The 17,691-nt window shown below is 41.2% G+C and overlaps 1 protein-coding gene across 1 annotated transcript; it reads left to right on the forward strand.

Moving 5' to 3' along the window:
• The first annotated feature begins 472 nt into the window (after positions 1-472).
• On the forward strand, positions 473-15,246 carry GORASP2 (golgi reassembly stacking protein 2). Its single transcript, XM_027911579.1, has 10 exons — positions 473-597; positions 8,115-8,195; positions 8,986-9,189; positions 9,533-9,619; positions 9,766-9,896; positions 10,482-10,614; positions 10,740-10,863; positions 11,187-11,273; positions 13,294-13,389; positions 14,196-15,246. Exons 1-10 carry the CDS (start codon positions 535-537, stop codon positions 14,513-14,515), a joined length of 1,326 nt encoding a protein of 441 aa, XP_027767380.1. The 5' UTR covers positions 473-534; the 3' UTR covers positions 14,516-15,246.
• The last annotated feature ends 2,445 nt before the right edge of the window (positions 15,247-17,691 follow it).

Consider the following 17,691-nt stretch of genomic DNA (forward strand, 5'->3'; position numbering starts at 1 on the left):
GGCGTGGGGCGCATTCCCGCAGCCCGCGGCTGTCCCGACACGGGCACACCCACCCCGCCATCGGCAGCGAGAACCTGCCCCGTTATCTTCCTGCAGTTTGCGGGGCGATGCGTGCCCTGGAACGGGGTAGTCCAAAATTCCTCCTCCGGGCAGCATTGCCCCCCGACCCGCTCTGTTCCAGGGCACTGATCCTTTCGCTTCAGCCCCACCGCCGCTCGGTGTCGGGCGCTTCCGGCGCGGCCCCGCATCGCTCGGAGCTCGGGGGAAGCTGTGGGAGTAGGGAAGGCGGCAGGAGCTGCCTCCCTCACGCTCCGTGTCCCGCTGACACATCCGGCTCCCACAAACAGCCCCGCTCCCTCAGGGCCCCCTGGGCCGCTCGCGGCACCGCCGCCCCGGCCCGCCAGGGGGCGACGCCCGCCGGGAAGGTGGCGCGGGCCGTGTCCGCTCGCGGCCGCCGTCGTGTCCCGCCCGCGCGGGGCGGAGCGGCCGCTGTGCCACGTCCCGACGGGCGCGGAGCGACGGCGCGGCCCGGCCATGGGCGCCTCGCAGAGCATCGACATCCCCGGCGGCGGCACCGAGGGCTACCACGTCCTGCGGGTAAGGGCGGCGCGGCGTCTGTCCCGTCGAGGCGCCGCCCCGGGAGGCGCTCGCTGCTCGGCCCCGCGGCTCGCGGTGGCGGTGGGGGGAGCCGGGCCCGTGCTGTCGCTCCCGGGTGTAGGAAGTCTGGAGGAGGAATTGGTCCAGGATAAGTAATTTCCCGGGCCGGGCGGTGCCGCCGGGCTGCGCCTCGGTGTGTGTCCAGGCCGGAGTGCGGGAGGCGATGCTGGATCTGGGCATCCCTGGAGGCCGAGGCGGCCTCTGCTCCGGCAAACGCCTCTCGCAGCTCGGCCCGCCCGAGCCCGGCTGCGCCCGGGGGCCTGTCCGGAGCAACACATCAGGATTGTCTTTGTCGCTGCGCCAAGGACTGGATTGGACTGTAGTGCTGTCCCCCCGCAGGAGTTCCGGGCTGTCGGGTCAAGGTGTTCGCATGACAGACGGGACCCCTAAGGGCTGCATCCCTGGTGGAGGCGTGACTTTTCATAGTTACGTTGGTTTTGTTCACGCCGCGGCCACAAAGCTTTGGTTTTGTGTGCAAAAAAACTATTTTATTTGGCTGCGTTTAAGGTTTTGAGAGCAGCCTTTTGGAAGCCCCTTCTTTAGTGTCTGTTTCACGTTCAGTGAGAGGGATGGTTCCCAGGTCGTGTGGTGGAATCTGAGACACTGGGGTACAGGAACTTTGCCGGGGTCACTCACAGCCTTGCCCAAAGCACAGAGCTTTTGCCTCTGTCGCTGGAGATGTGTGCTCGCTGCACTGCGTGGGCTGGTGTGTTTGTTGGCATCGGACCCTTTCGGCTCAGCTCTCTGCTTTTGAGCAGCAAATACTGATGTTCTGATCAAATCCAAACATTCTGTTAAAATTTGTATAGACTAAAGTCATGGTGGTCTTTGTTTCTCCCTTTTAGTATTACTGATGCGTAACAATCCAGTGTTACTAATATATGACAGTCCACTTTGTCTTCTCCTTTTCCCCCACGAAAATCGTTCTGCAGGCTCATAAAACTGGCAGACTTGTTTTCTTTTTTAGCATATTACAGCATAAATTTCATTAACTGTTAACTTTTGACACTTGTAAAACTAGTGAGTACTCTGCAGTTAGAATATCAGTTACATCAGACTTATCAGTTCATACTGTTTGATTAAAACCTCTTAATAAATTGAGATATAACCCTTTTATGAAGTAGAATCTACTTGTTTTTTTTCCTTACGGTCCTGCTTGGAGCTGAAGCCTTTTGTTTTCATTTAAGCACCTTTTTGTTGTAATGTTTTTACTGTGACCCGAAGTGGCAGTGTTTGATTGCCAGTCTTTGTAAATGTAATTGATAGATGCACAGTAAAGAAGTTGATTTCCAACAGGACATCCATATTTACATTAAATGCAGAAAAGGACCTGCCTGCTGTCTCAAACAGACTGATGTCTCTGTTTTTCACTGCCTTGTCTCCTTACTAATGTCTTCAGATGGCACAATAACGAGTGATTATTTTTTTCTGTGGACAGGCACCATAAATTGCATCATGATGCTAGCCTAACAGTTATAATTTGGAATGTTTATCTTACAATGCATGTGGCATACGTGAATGTGACTAGAATTTTCCTCTGTAGTTTTTCCAAGTCTGATTTTCCAGATGGTGTTCTGTAGTGAGTTTGTTACAGGCAGGCTCCAGCTCATGCTGTCGGAGGAGCTCGGCACGAGGGCTCTGTCTGCAGAGACTGAGTTTTGGTACAACTTGGGATCGAGCAATGCTGTTGGTGTGTTCTGCTTTATTCTCAAGTATGTTTTCTTTCTGAGCTCAGTACTTTAATGAGAGAAATGACAATGGTAAAAGGAAAACAGCAGTAGCTTTACAGTACTCCAGGTCTAATTTGAATAAGATCAGATTTCTTTGATAATGCCAAACTTCTGTAAATAATACATAGTAGTTGTTTTAAAGATTTCATTACTTGTTGAAAAATTAGAGAAATGTCAGGAAATCTTTTCAATTATTGGAAGAACTTGGTTGGGTAAGGCAGATAAATGAAAAGTGTGGAATGGCCATGAAGGAAAGAGTTAACATTGCTCAGTAGGTGTAGGAGCCAAGTACAAATTACCAGAGAGATGAGCAAACTGAGACTGTTGCAAGCTACAGGTTTTTTACAGTGAGACTTTTGGACTGCTCATGCTGCCTCCCTACAAAATTGGTAGAAAGTCCCATCCTCTGCTCGCTTTAAACAGGAGCAGAAATATATGCAGCAAGTGAACAATACTGTCGTTAATTTCTGATGTAATACTTGCAGATTACTTAATTGTTTTTGGCTGCTTCTGCTGATATTCAGGGCAATATTGCTTTCATCGTGAGCTTTATCACCAGTGCAGTTGAAACAGGAAATAGGAGCATTCCAGGACTGAAGCACTGTCAAGGGAACGCGATTTCATCATGTGCACACTTGATAGCAGAAGCTGCTCTGGGCTGCACTTTTGGCATTCTAGACATTGAAATGTTGAAATGTAGCTGCTTTTTTTTTTTTTTTTGTAAGAGGGAGAGAAAGTTACCAGCTGTTTCCTTGCCCAAGTCTCTTCATAGGTAGACCTAGCAATCAGTCATTTGTTTGAAACAATTCTTTGGAATTTTTGCAATTTTTTATTCATTTTGTGTGCTTTTGCTGTCATACTTCCATTTATTGACTCATGTAATGTGCTTATAAGTCTTCCTTTTAACTGGTGCCTCCTAGGCTGGTAGCATGCACTGCTTTTGACCTGTAGGAATTTTCTCCATTGTTTCCTCTCCTGCATAAGCTTCCTTTAACATAAGGTGTGTGACTCATTAGAGCAACTGCCTGACTCTGCATATGGCTCAGTATGCATTTGTTTCTGCTCTTTAAGACACAATGAAGGAAAACTTTGAATAATTTTCTTGTTCAGCAGTGTAAAACTGCTGTAGTTTGCTCAGGCTATTGTAATGACCTGACAGTTTCTTCAGCTAATAGATGGTGTCACAGCAACCCCATGGCTGGGGGCAGAGTGACTGGAAACCTGCCCAGCAGAAAAGGACCTGGGGGTGCTGTTCAAGAGCTGGATGAATGTGAGCTAGCCTGTGCCCAGGTGACCAAGAGGGCCAAGGGCATCCTGGCCTGGATCAGCAGCAGTGTGGCCAGCAGGACCAGGGAGGGCAGTGATTGTCCCCCCGTACTCAGCACTGGTGATGCTGCACCTTGAGTGCTGTGAGCAGTTCTGGACCTCTCAATTCAGGAAGGACATGGAGGTGCTGGAGCATATCCAGAGAAGCTCTGGAGCACAAGTCCTGTGAGGAGTGGCTGAGGGAGCTGGGGGTGTTTAGTCCGGAAAAAAGGAGGTTCAGAGGAGATCTTACCTTTCTTTACAACTGCGTGAAAAGAGGTTGTAACCAGGTGGGGATTGGCCTTTTCTCTCAATAATGAGTGACAGAACAAGAGGATTTTAGTAAAACTTCATCGTCGTAAGGGTGATCAGGCATTGGAATAGGCTGCACAGGGAAATGGTTTAGTCACCATCCCTGAAAGTGTTTTTAAAAAAAAAACATGTAGATGTGGCACTTGGCATTATGGTTTAATGGTGAACTTGGCAGTGCTGGATTAATGGTTGGACTTGATGATCTTAAAGGTGTTTTCCAACTTAAATAATTCTAAGATTCTGTGTAAGAATTTTTATCAGTGGGAGATGTGTATGCTACTGTGTTTTGGGGTGTTCCCCCTGAAAGATACCAAACAGCAGCGCCCAAAGTTTAAGATTTCTAACTCTTACTTTGGTACTTCATATTGCATGAAGTGAGGACTTTTTTTTTGAAGGGAGATTCACATTTTAAAGGCTTGAGTTAAATTCTCTGTGATAAAATAAAAAGTTATGCTACGTATAAGGAATCTGTTTTCTTACTAAAAAACTTAGGAAGCTTTTTCTCTTGAAAACTGGGTGTTCCATCAAGAAATTCAGTACAGTTACAATGTGTAATGTGTTAAAATAGCTGATGAAAATAAAATGGATTCTGTCAAATTTAACAGGAATTGCTTATACATGAGATGTAATGAAATTTTACTGCCAGTTATAGAGTGGGTGGAAGAACTACAAAAAATGCTTTCAGTATTTCTTTGCTAATAAATACTAGGAAGTGTTTCTTATGTGGGGAAGAAAGAAAAATCCAGAGCTTCTGCTCCTTGGAATTTGTGTATTTTGTGCTTGAAGCTAAGCTTCTGAAAGTTTAAATGGAAACTAGTATAAGTTATTTGACTTTCAGAAGTGGTGAGAGCCTTTACCTGTCTCTGAAAATGAGGATTTCAGTGCCTAATTGCATTTATGGTTGCCCTGTTTGTTTAAGGCTTGAATTTGTGACCACTGTGCTGTTGAGCAGACTTCTTATAATTTGTAATGTACACTATGTACTGTGTAGGCATGGAGAGATAGTGTTGGGAACAGTGTTCAGCAAAGAGAAACTTCATGTATTTACAAAAAAAAGTCTTTTCAGTAATGCAGAGTAGAATTAGTGTATTGACCTTGAAAGCTTTTTCCTGTTTAATTTTTGACAGTGAATTAAAAGTGAAATCAGTGTGTAATTTATGTACTCAGAAGCCCAGCTGTCCTCTTGGTTAGAAGCTGAATTCCTGCAGCACTATGTGAGACCCTTTTCTGGCTTCTGATATTTGGCACTTTGAGAGAAATTTTCTTCATTTGCTCTTAGAAAGCTGTGGTGGTGGTGCATCACAGTGTCTCCATGTTGTCTGTGCCACTCTTTGTCTGTACTGTTAGACAGTTATAGCATTTACCCACAGGGGTCTGTAACTTGTCTGTCTGAAATAACAGCTGGCTTTGAGAGAATTAAGCATCCCAAACTGCTGTGGATGGTATCTTGCCTGCAGTGGATCTGCTGTAAATGGTATTACTTGATTATTTCTCAGCAATTACTCAATTACAAAGGCAAGTTACTAAATACCTACTTGGGCACATAGAAAAGCTGCATAAAGCCAGATTGCTCAGGAGGTACAGAGTTTATGGATGTGTACATGGAATTTTATTATTTTCAATAACAATAAGGGTTTTGTGCCCTTGTGTTTTCTAAGGTCCCTGGTTATCCTTTGTTGCTGTAGGTCCTAGAAGAGAACCATGGCCCCAGAGCTTGGAGGAGAGAGCTGTGTTGAGCATATGGCACTGTGTGATGGATGAATTGTGCAGGTAGCTGACTGAAAGTAAGGTGGTGTGACATAAAAACTGTGTGGGGTCAGTGTGGTTGTTATGCAGGGCTGAGTATGTCACTTTTTTAAGGAGAAGACCTTCCATGTGGAGTGGACTTGGAATTTCTGGTTTGCATTTCTGGACTGCCAGGTGTAAACATGCTTCTCTGTCAGTAAAGTTAGGCCCAGCAAGCCAGGGAAATAGGAATCTTTTTGTGACTGACCCTATGCATGGCAACATGGAGGAAATATGATGACAAAGGGATGCAGCTACCTGCTTTCTGAGGTGCATTGTATGATTGGCACAACTATAAGGGCTTGATTTCTTTTAGATACAACTTCCTGGTGGTTTTTACATACCCACTTAGAAACAGACCATGCAGAGGTGTTTAGGATTGTGATAGATTTGGGGGAAGGTGCTCGGCGTCTGAACATAGTTTCTGCAACCAATAATTTGTAACTTGGAAACTTTCTCAGTCCCTTTGTCAGTTTGGGGCAGACTACAGATTTTGTATTCTGAGTGAATTATATATTCCCAGGTGTCAGTGAGCTTTACATTGATGGATGCTGAACATACGTAATTCTCATTTATTGTACATACCCAGTCTCATTTCAAAAGGTTGCTGTATTGAATACTGGCCACTGTTGGTCCTTAGTGTTCAGGATACAGCCTCTTGGAGGTCAAGGAGAGGGATATTGTGTCAGAGCACAGGGGGTTTGTTTGGGGTTTGGTGTTTTGTTTGTTTGGTTTTGGTTTTGTTTCTTTTTTTTTTCCAAGAAGTTCATTTGGAAATGGAGGAAAGTCTCTAAATGACATGAAGTCTGGCCTTTCATAATTTCAAGGCCATGACATGTACCCAGTCATAAAAATCTGATGTGTTATCAGAATAATTGTATCACTTTGCTGGATTCACTGATTTTTAATGCTGAGGTTTAATAAGACATGTTGTGTCTTTAAAATTGTTTTCCCAGGAAGTTCTGAAACCACCTGCTGATTTAATTTTGATATAAAGCCTTTATGTCAGGCTCATTAAAAACATAAAATGTAAGTTCCTGTAAGTCAAGAGGCTATTAGAGTATTTTCATGTCACCCCTCTAAACTGAGGGAAGAGCAACAAACAGCATAAGCTCATCCTATGTTTGCTACTCAAAAAACTACATCAGAGGAGAGGATGTTTTGAATGACTTAATTGCAACAGAAACTGCAGGCCTGAGATTACAATTATGGAGCATGCCCATAGGAATCCACAGGTTTTTAACTCTCCTTTCATGAAACTGTTTAACTTTTGTTTAGCAGGAAGATCTCAAGTACTTAGTATTTTGTTCTAGATAACTCATATTAAGAAAACTCAATTCTTCCAGAAAACTCAGTTACTCCAGAATCAGACCGGTACTGAACAAACAAGCAGATTTGTACCAATTCTGTCAGCTGGAATTGCACATAATGTAAGAAAATACACTGTAAAGGGTAACAGTTTTTAGATCTTTTTGGTAGGTGATTGTAGTACATAAAAGAAAAAGCCAGTGGGTAAAATGAATCAGCTTACAAGTAAAGAAAGATAGTCTTTACTAAAAAGTCTGTAGGAAAAGTCTGACAGCCGTATTGGAGTTACTTTTCCTTGTCAGCAATGCACGTAATAAGGAAAAAAATTGGCAAAATGTCTCTCAGTTACTCCATCTGGAATTAAAATTATACTTTTAGCTTGTGGGAGCAGTGTGTATCCAAGACTTCAGCTTGCCTTAGTGAAGTGGTTGAATTGTTTGAGCTGCCATGGCTGCAGAATCGCTCATCTCCTGTCTTGCAAACTTGATGGTAAGTTAATGAGTCACTGGTTGTACAGATGCAGGATGTCAGCAGGTCCTGTTTAATCATGAGATAACAACCTGTGCTTAGACAGATGTGACTCTCCTTTTCCTTTAGTAAGCATAAGATAAAAAGCAAGGTCCAACGTTGGTACTTCTGTGGAAAGACAGTGTTTTTTAACCAACTTTTTCAGAATTCATTAAGCTTGTTCTTTGACCATAATCTCCTTTATTGAAACAAGAATCTACAATTTATCTGCTGCGGTTATTAAGCAGTGCTTTTCCCAGAGTGGCTACTGTTGTGTCATTCCTTAATTTGTAAATCATTAATTCTTTTGAAATCTTCCTTCTTTTTTTTTTTTTTTTCTTTTTTAAGGGAGGGGTTTTTTGGTCCTAAAGATTATATTTGAATATTTTAAAATCATCCATACAAACATGAGTAGCTTCTAGAACTACAGGTGGCACAAGTAGAAATATAATTCTAATCTAAGAATCAACATTGGTCTGCTTTTACTAAATTCCTGTTTAACTTTGTTAGGTACAAGAAAACTCACCGGGGCATAGAGCTGGATTGGAGCCATTCTTTGATTTTATCGTGTCCATTAATGGTTCAAGATTGGTGAGTGTGTTGCCATTTTATAACTTTTAACATGAACAATGTGTCGAGAATCCATTTTTTGTAGGTAAACCAACGCATTTGTTTTATTTAAATGCATATAAAGTATTTCTCCTTAGTTTAAAATTAGAAAGACGAACTGCATCAGAAATTAATTTCCTTCACCCTTTAGTTACAGTTCTACCAACAGTTTAGCTGGAGAATAAGGATGCAGACAGACAGACAGACATGCTCTCTGCAGACATGTGCAACAAGATAGTACTGCCTACTGATCCACCATTGGGGGACTGTGCTGGTGCCCCCCTAGTTCTGTCTGTAAAACTGCTCCTGTGAGAACTCTCATACTCCAGTCAGTTGAAACAGGTTGATTGAAAAAGCTGCTGTCAAGGCTGTTGGCTGGGCAGGAGGCATGGGGGAAAGCTTTCAAGCAGAGCTGTAGTGAAATAACAGACCCATCATAGCAGTGGAAGAAACCATCTGTGGGAAAGGTCTTTCACCAGTATGCCTGGATTCAAGCAAGCCTCTGAAAAGCTACAAGGTGCATCCTATCACAGATTCAATTAAAGTGCTTTCATGTTTGGAAGGCATGACCTATTACTGGGAAATCCCAGGATTTTGCCATAGTTGTATTCTAGAATTGTGAGGAGACTGGAAACTTGTTACAGAGTAGCTATAGTACTTGTTGTGATACTGCACAGTGTTTTTAGCACCTGTGAAATACAAAAGCATTGCTGTGGAACTGGATGCTTGTTCTGTTGGACTCTAACCCAAGCTCTTGTTTGAACATTCGCAGAATAAAGACAATGACACTCTCAAAGACCTGTTGAAAGCAAATGTTGAAAAACCTGTAAAAATGCTCGTCTACAGTAGCAAAACTCTGGAACTGAGAGAAACATCAGTGACTCCCAGCAACATGTGGGGTGGGCAAGGCCTGCTGGGAGTGAGCATTCGTTTCTGCAGCTTTGATGGGGCCAATGAAAATGTCTGGCATGTCTTGGTACGTATGGACTTGAAAGTACTTTTCTTCCCGTTGCTTACAGTTTTTATCTTACTATTGAAAACCAACTTGCAAGGGAGGTAGCTAACAAGTCATGAGAGCAAACTGGTCTGTTTTCATGGGTTTTGGGAAAACTTTTGAACTAGGTCTGTATGTACAATTGTACAGTACCAGAACGGTATCGAGAGGGACTGCCCCTGTTTCACTGGTTCAGTAGCTTACTAATTGTGTTGAAAACTTGACCAGTTTGTCTGACTCAAAACTTGTGTGATGTGCACATCTAACTGTTCTGCTACACCCTGACAGTTACATAGTGTTTTGTAACTTTCCATCTTAAAACTAGGAAGTGGAGCCAAATTCTCCTGCTGCATTAGCTGGACTTAGACCTCATAGTGACTATATCATTGGAGCAGATACCGTCATGAATGAGGTAAGTACATAAAAATAATTTTTTTATTTTTAAGTAAGGTTCTGTTACAAGGTTCTATTACAGAAAGTTGGGACTAGAATGATCGGTCTAATGTCAAATAATAAAATAAGGAGAAAAAAGTCCTTATTAATTTTTCTCTTTTGCAGTCTGAAGATCTCTTTTCCCTTATTGAAACACATGAAGCAAAGCCATTAAAACTTTATGTATACAACACAGACACAGATAATTGTCGGGAAGTGGTGATTACTCCAAATTCTGCCTGGGGTGGAGAAGGCAGGTAAGGAGACAATATGTTACAAAGGGATGGGGCAACTATTTTATAGCACCAGCCTAAAAACTGTTTGGTTTAAGTTTTCTACAAATACAGGAAAAGAGTGTTGTTATACCAAAGATGTTTCTGCTATAATAAATTATATATGTACTTGGAATTCAGATGCAGTTACTGATAAGAGGGTTGTAAATCAGTAAATTAGCTAGTGCAGAAATACACAAAGTGACGTGGTTGATTTCTGCATTAGTCTCCAAATAGTCATTAGCCTGTAGTATGTTCTTGCCAGAACAGAGCACTGCAAGTAACAACAGTGAGTCAAGCTCCAAGCTGTATGCCTGGTGTAGCTGCTTGGTCTAAATAATAATGACTTTTATTTTGTGCTGAATGTTCATTACCAAAAGCTACAGAGTTTCCTTTCAGTTGTCTTGTACTGATTACTTCTCCATAGAAAATGAGGCAACACTGGGGCTGGAGGGCAAGATTGTACAGAACTTGAAAGTTGTTGGTGTCTTGAGTCATTCATGTGTAGGTTACTGTAGTCTGTAGTTATAAAGTCACTTCACTGACTTCTAAATGTTCATATTTTAAAAGCCTAGGATGTGGCATTGGCTATGGATATTTGCATAGGATACCTACACGCCCATTTGAAGAGGGAAAGAAAATTTCCCTCCCTGGACAGTTGCCCAGTGCATCTCTCAGTCCTCTCAAAGATGGCTTCACAGAGGTAAGTTGTTGTCTCTCCTTTGGCTTGATACAATTAGATTATGATGGTATATTGCGTTTCTGCTTCTATTAGTTCTTGTGGAAACAAACCCTAATGGTGGAACCTTTTTTTTCCCTTTCAATAAGGTTCAGCTGTCATCAGTTAATCCCGCAGCCAACCTCCCTCCTGGGTCAGCAGGCCTTGAGCAGAGTCTTTCAGGACTTTCTATTAGTTCACCCTCAACTACTGTCAGTAATGTTCTCAGCACAGGTTGGTACTGACATAACTGACCTGAAATTCATAGATGTTTCTGGTTAATTTAATAAAAGGCAGAAGAGGGGCAAATATTTTCTCTTAAACTTTTCTCAACAACAAAGGCTAGAGTACTGGAATTATGCCTTACTTGCTCACAGAATGGTTGCAAATGACTTCTATCAGAAATGCCATGTGTATTATTTAGAGTACTGTTTTTCTTCATCTGCATTTTATAGTTAAGGCAAATAGTAAATGATTATTTATTTGTATTTCTTGAGGACGGGAGCTGAAATGTTGTGTGCTTAAAATTAATATTGTTTCCTTGTGTGCTCCACCAGGTGTTCCAACAGTTCCATTGTTACCACCACAAGTCAGTCAGTCCCTTACCTCTGTGCCACCGGTTAACACAGCAACTACGCTACCAGGTGAGTAGGTAACATTTCTTAAAACATTTATGAAACAAAAATTTTAAGACAGCTGCCTTTTCCACTGCTGTTTGGGGAAGGTATAACTTCATACAACTTACATAGTTCATGTTAAAGATCTCTATACAAGCTGTGCAGTGTGAAGAATTATTTTTGTTACAGTATGTTCCCAGCATGTCTGTAGCACAGAGGACTGACGTGGCAACAAAGTTTACAATGTTTACCTTTTAGGCCCCCTGCGCAGTTGATGCAGCATTCCCGATTTCCCAGAAAGGTTTTGCTTTACTATTTGCAACATTTGAGTTGATATATTGTTACTTTCCGTACTTCATAAGTTATATATTGCAAAATACTTTTGCAAATAGATGCAGTTTTCAGTGTGTCCTTTGCACTCAGACATCAGAGGTCTGAGAAGGTTTGTCTTGCCTATTTCTGCATTCCCTTCACCCATAAAATCTCCATTTTAGGAAACTGCTTTTTAATACTCAGCTTGGTTGCTCTTCCTAATAAAAATAAAGGACTAAAAATATAAAATTTATGTTGCTGTTACTGTTTCTGAATTATATGGTGTAGTAAACATCATATAATTAAATTTAAACATGTGTAATGAAACTAAGAGTCTGTCTGCAAAATGGTTGTTTCCTGATAATCATGAACATTTCAAGCACTAGTATTCCAGATTTACAAAGGGTAAAATAAGAATTGTATAGAATTTTGCTGTGTCATTGGTGTGCTGGTGTAGGATCACCCGTGCATTCCAGAACACTGAAAGAGTTGTATTTTATGTTTTGCATACTATGAGACAAGTAGATAAAGATGTCCCCAAAAGTTTTAAGAAATGCCTGGGGTTATGTTATCTAACATAGAAAAGACAGGTAGTAGAGCTCAGTGCATCCAAACAAGGGCAGAGAACTTTACCAGAAGCTGAACTTCGTAGTAGTTTGCTATTATCTCTAAGCGGATAAAGATTAATGTCCTTTTCTTCTCCGGCCACCTATCCACCCTTCCCTAAAATTTGCAAACACAAGATTTCCTTTCACCTTTTTCTCTGAACAGTGTCTCTGCTTTTTTGAAAGCGAATTAGAATATGTCTTGTAATTTGCATGGGCATATAAATATACAAGAGGTTTAAAATTTGATCATATGAAGTTCAGCTTTTTTCAGATTTTAAAAAAAGTTCAAACCAAAGTTGCCTGTGGCTGAGCTGAAGGCTCTGAGTCAGATTGTCAGCCTTCATGGCTAATGAATTCATGGGTAGGTAGAGTGGGTTTTAGTCAAAATCTCTATACAGTGCCCTTGCTTTAAGACTTTTCTCCTCTCTGTCTTAATACTGTAGTACCAGCAGTTTATTTCTGAATTAGCCTTCTTTCAACTAAACTTAAAAAGTAAGAATAGAGTCCTTGTCCCAGAAATGCAGCTCTTCTAAGATGGGAAATTCAGAAGCAGAAAGATGTTCCATAGCAAATACAGTGATAGAAGGGCATGTGTTGCATTCATCATGTGTTTCTCTTCTACTTTCAGTGCTTCCTGACTTTGAAAGTTACTTTGTCTTGCCTTTTTACATATATTTTAGTGTTTATATCTAGTTATGAAATAAGTAGAAAAGACTAATATTACAGTAATCAATATTAGGGATCAGGGAATACTGTGTATTTAATGCTATTATTATTGTCTGCCATTCAAACTGGGAATGGAGGGCTTCTGGTTCAGTGCTGTGGGGAAACAATTACCTTTACTGAAAGCTGATCCTGGAATGCAAACCTTCTAATTCCTTGAAATAAGAATCTGCTTTCCTCAGAAAAAAAATATGAAAAGTTTTGGATTATGTATTTTCATGTACAGACTTTCTGCAATAGGTATCTGTTTTCACTGTGCAGCTTAAAAGCTGAAATTCAGGTGAATTTGCATCCTAATGTGGAAAAATGATAATCAAGATGTAAAGCAATATAAAATAAGTTTTAAATTATCAGTAAGATCTCAGAAACAATTTTAAGTTTTCAGCTGTAACTTTTCTTTTTAGGTCTGATGCCATTACCAGCAGGGCTTCCTAACCTGGCTGATCTGTCCAAACTTAATTTACCTGCACCACAGATTGTTCCAGAAATCATACAGCCGGGTATGTGCTTCTGCAAACTGAAACACTAATTAGTGTCCTTTATCCCTGAGACTCCAATTTAGAGCCATCTGGGAGAGTCCTGAAGGGGATAAATTAAATGTTTTCCTGAGATGGGAGTGGATGTTAGTGCCCAGATTAGGTAGACAAGGAATATGTCTTTAGATAAACTAATTCGAAACTTGTGTCTGTATTTAGATGTTTCATTTTTTGTTACCTGATTTATGATCTCAGAAGAGACTGTACCAAGATGAAAGTATATCATTTTATGGGTAGAAGAAAATATGAAGTGTTTCCTTGTATGCTAGATGTGGAGATCAGAGCTCCCTGACTGAATCAATGCCAGAAGTATGAACTAATACTAGATTTACGCTTTTAAGTGAAACAAAACTGCTGAAGGTGCACATGGAGCAAGCAAAAAGAAATTGGAATTTTTTTTATGGAATATGGTTCTTGTTAACTTCTTTTTTCTCACAGTTTCAGTGAAGGCCAGAAAAATCTACTCATCAGTACTTAGGCATTAATACCTGGTCCTCTAAGGAGGTACAAGTAATGCTGAATTTACTCATGCAACATTGAATTTACTCTGATTCATTCTGAAATCTGAAAAGTATCAGGCTTGAAACGAGCCTGCTGAGTCAGTGCTGCACACATATCATGCTCATGCTAAGTTCAGAAAGCTTTCTCCTCTTCACAGGTAAATAGGAGCCTAGAGAAGGTAAAATTTTTTAAGCAAACAGCGTCTCCCAAATCTGTCTGTGATATGCAGCATCTCACTGCCTTTTTTCCCCCCGTGTTTTTCTTTTCAGGTTTGCCACCCCTTCCCTCCTTGCCGCCTCTGAATCTAATGGGAATGACACCTCTATCCATGCCACCCAAGTGTGTCCCTGTGCTTCCTTTGGTCACAGAGGCATCTGCAGTGCCTACAGATTTGCTTCCCTCTATCAGTCAAGCTGGAAGCTTTTCCGTCAACCCTGGCACTACTGTAAATGTAGAACAGACCTCCACGCTCACCTTGGATAGCGCTGCTCCAACTTCTGTGGCAGCTATTGTTGACAGATCAAATGAATCCTCCACAGCTAATGAGAAAACAACTGGAGTCACAGATATACAAGCTTCTGAATCGTAACTCCAGATCACTGTGTTGAATTGGCTTGGTATTTATTTAGCCATGGGATACATATTTGAAAAGCAAGCTATCATTAATTTCATACTAGTTTGTACTTAATCTTTAGGAGTCCTGTAAATAATATGGAGGTATAATAAAAATAAAAGGGGATTTATAAAGTGTGGGAGGGGAGGAAGAGTACTTGTATGTTACCAAAAAACAAAAAAAAAAAAGTCAAGGTGGTAAATAGAATTCTACTGCCAAACTCGGAGGTGTATGTTTTTACTATAGGCTGACAGCCTTACCCTGCTAGGCTTGTCCTTCCTTATAATTAGCAATTTTGCTTCTGATAGAAATGAAGCGGGTCTTGCGTGTGACATTTACGTACCATAGTTCTTGTTCTTTGCAAGTATCTTTTTACCACAGTGGGATGAGAATGTTTCATCTGAGTTGTAAATTTTAACACTGCAAAACTTCCACCTAAAGATATTTCTATTAAAGTTGCTGAGTGACCTGTTAACTGACATCTCGTTATTCAGCTTGTACACAAATCTTTGTCTTTAAGCTCCTGAGAGATGCTCCAGCCATGTTTTGTGACTGCTGCTGCATTTTTTCATATGCCCACTGTAAAATGGCCTTTGGAAGGGAATACATGGAATGTTAAATGTAGCACACAATTTGGCACTTCATGACTACTGTAAGATGAATTAATGGTTTAAGCATACGTACAGCAATAAATTCCTGGAATTTTATTCTTTGTGTGACAAAATATCACTTTTTTTTTTAAATTTCCAAAGTCTCATTTAACTGTTTTTGGCTCATTTCTCTCTAGCACAGATCTGTGAAAGGGCTCCCCTCCAGAGGAATGAGTCCAAGATGGAATGCCAGGCATCTTAATGGTAGGCAGGATCAGCCCTTGTGGTTAAATCCATTGCAGCAATGAGTCATGAAATCTGCCTGCATGTGATTCATACTTGGCTTTTTTAAACTGATATTTAGGATGAAAGTTGTACATTAACTGTAGATGATTGATACACTTGTATAAACTGTTGTGTGCACTGTACTCCAGGTGGTAGCCTTTGCTCCTGATACGAGGTGCAGTTGATGTGGAAAACTCTTCTGTACCACTCCAGTCCTTCTATATTACTGGGATTTCATTTATATATGTTTGCTACAAGCACATGCAACCTTAGCCATATCATCATCAGGCTGGACTTAAAGCCTGTCTCAACAGCTGTGTAATTCATTTTGGCAATGTAGTTTGCCTGATCAGTGTTTGGAATAGTAGTTCCTGATCATAATAATATTGTTTCAGTTAATTCACGTGGAAGCCTTATCTAATACCTGTTGTCCTGTCTCATCTTTATCACTTAAGTATTTGTCTTTCGTCTGCCCCACTACTGCACATTCCTCATCACCTGTTGTGGCAAAATCCTGTCAAAGTCAGACCCTTAATACTTTTTTCATACTGTGAGCAGTTTCTTTTCTCAGCTGCTTGGAGTGTGAAATCCCTCTGCCTTGCTAAATAGGGCACTCGCTATTTCTCAGAATGTATTTTTATTTACCTTTGTAAATCCAGTGTCACGTACCTCAGAATTAAACCTTGACATGAGAAGAAGGATGCTCCCTTTTCTTTCCTTTATACAAAGCAACTGTAGCAGGCTTCATTGAGTCTCACAGGTCCGACAGTCTTCTCTGCAACATCGTTACACAATTCCAACCCAAGAACAGTAAAAGTAGAATTTTCATCACACAACAAATTCAGAACAATTGCTGATTGTAATCAGATGCTTTGAACTATAATCCTTGGGTAGTTGCTTTTGTTCTTACAGTATGGCACAGTGTCCTCTGGAGTAACATCTGAAGTTATCCGGTATGATTCTGTGCTTTCCAGCAGCAAGCTGCAAACTTTCATAGGTCTTGTGCAGTTGTCTCTAGTAGCAGGCAAAATAAGATGCTTAGTCTGAAGTTTTGCCCTTCTGTAGCTATTTTAAGTCCCTTGTTGCTGACAATATATCCCGCCTTTTGATAGCTGTGAGAGCAGTGGAAGTAAGACAGTGTTTAAGTGTTGCCATCAGCAATTCTGCTAAAGATAATGTGACTTCAAATTTGGAGATGATTGAGTGGTGCAGATTTAAGATGTAATCTCCCAGCTAAAAAGTCCTAAACATTGAGAAGTCAAAAACTTACTACTTAAAATAGAAGCAAAGACTTTTAAATTCACAGAATTGCACTCTGTCCCTGTTTTTTTTTAATTCTCTGAATTAGAGTTACTGAAGTCATACCTTAATCACTTCTGGCAAAGGGTCTCTTAATGACTTGTTTCTCTGAAAGAAAAAAAGAGAGTAAGAAGAAATAGGAACTTAGGATACACCAAGGGACTGACAGCTGCTGTAACCTTGTTTCCATGAGTTTGTGTATTCAGCTGTTAATGAACAGTTAGGAAGAGACACATTAGCTTTATTTAAAGCATTGACACATGGAGTTCTTTGACAGGTACTGAGAGCAGATGAAGACAGATGTACCATGAACATTCCTAACCTTGCATGTAATCAAGAATGATTAATGTGTATGACCTACTTTAAAATGCATAAGGTAATTTCCTGCTCCTCCAAAGCCTGTTCTGGAGGCTGTGGTGTTCACTGTACCTGTATTTGTTGTGAGGGCAGGGCTGTCTCAACAGTGTGTGAGCACATGCTGAAGAGGTGCTTTTTGCAGCTTGATGCTCTGCTGCTGCTCCAGGAACCAGCTGCTCAGGCTCCAAGGTCATGGCAGCAGTGTGGACAAAGTGCTAACGCTGGAAGTTTCATAGCTACGGTGTGGTCATGTAGTGGGCTGTTTCTGAGCCCCTGACAGCCATCTTTTAAATCCTGTCCACATTAAACCTCCCTGTCACAGTTGGAGCTCAATTCGTTCCCGGGAAATAGCTGTGCAGGGCCACGAGATGGCGTGCACCAGTTTCTTTTGGCTGAATTTACAGGAGAAAACTCAGCAACGATGATGGTTGGTTCCCACTCCTCCAGCAGCAACTGTAGTCAAATGGATGCCAGCTGGATGCTGAATGATGATGCTTGAGAACTGTAAAACCAACTGATCTGAAGGCAGAAAGGGGCTGAGCTTAAGCTATTTTCAAGTTCCAGTTTTGCTGAGTGTTTGCTGACTTAAGCCAAGCTAACCATGGGGCTGGGTAAAAGTTT

This window comes from Empidonax traillii, unplaced genomic scaffold, assembly GCF_003031625.1.
Source record: "Empidonax traillii isolate 1590-97213 ecotype Southwest subspecies unplaced genomic scaffold, ASM303162v1 scaffold33:size3420811, whole genome shotgun sequence".
In the NCBI taxonomy this organism is placed as follows: Eukaryota; Metazoa; Chordata; class Aves; order Passeriformes; family Tyrannidae; genus Empidonax; species Empidonax traillii.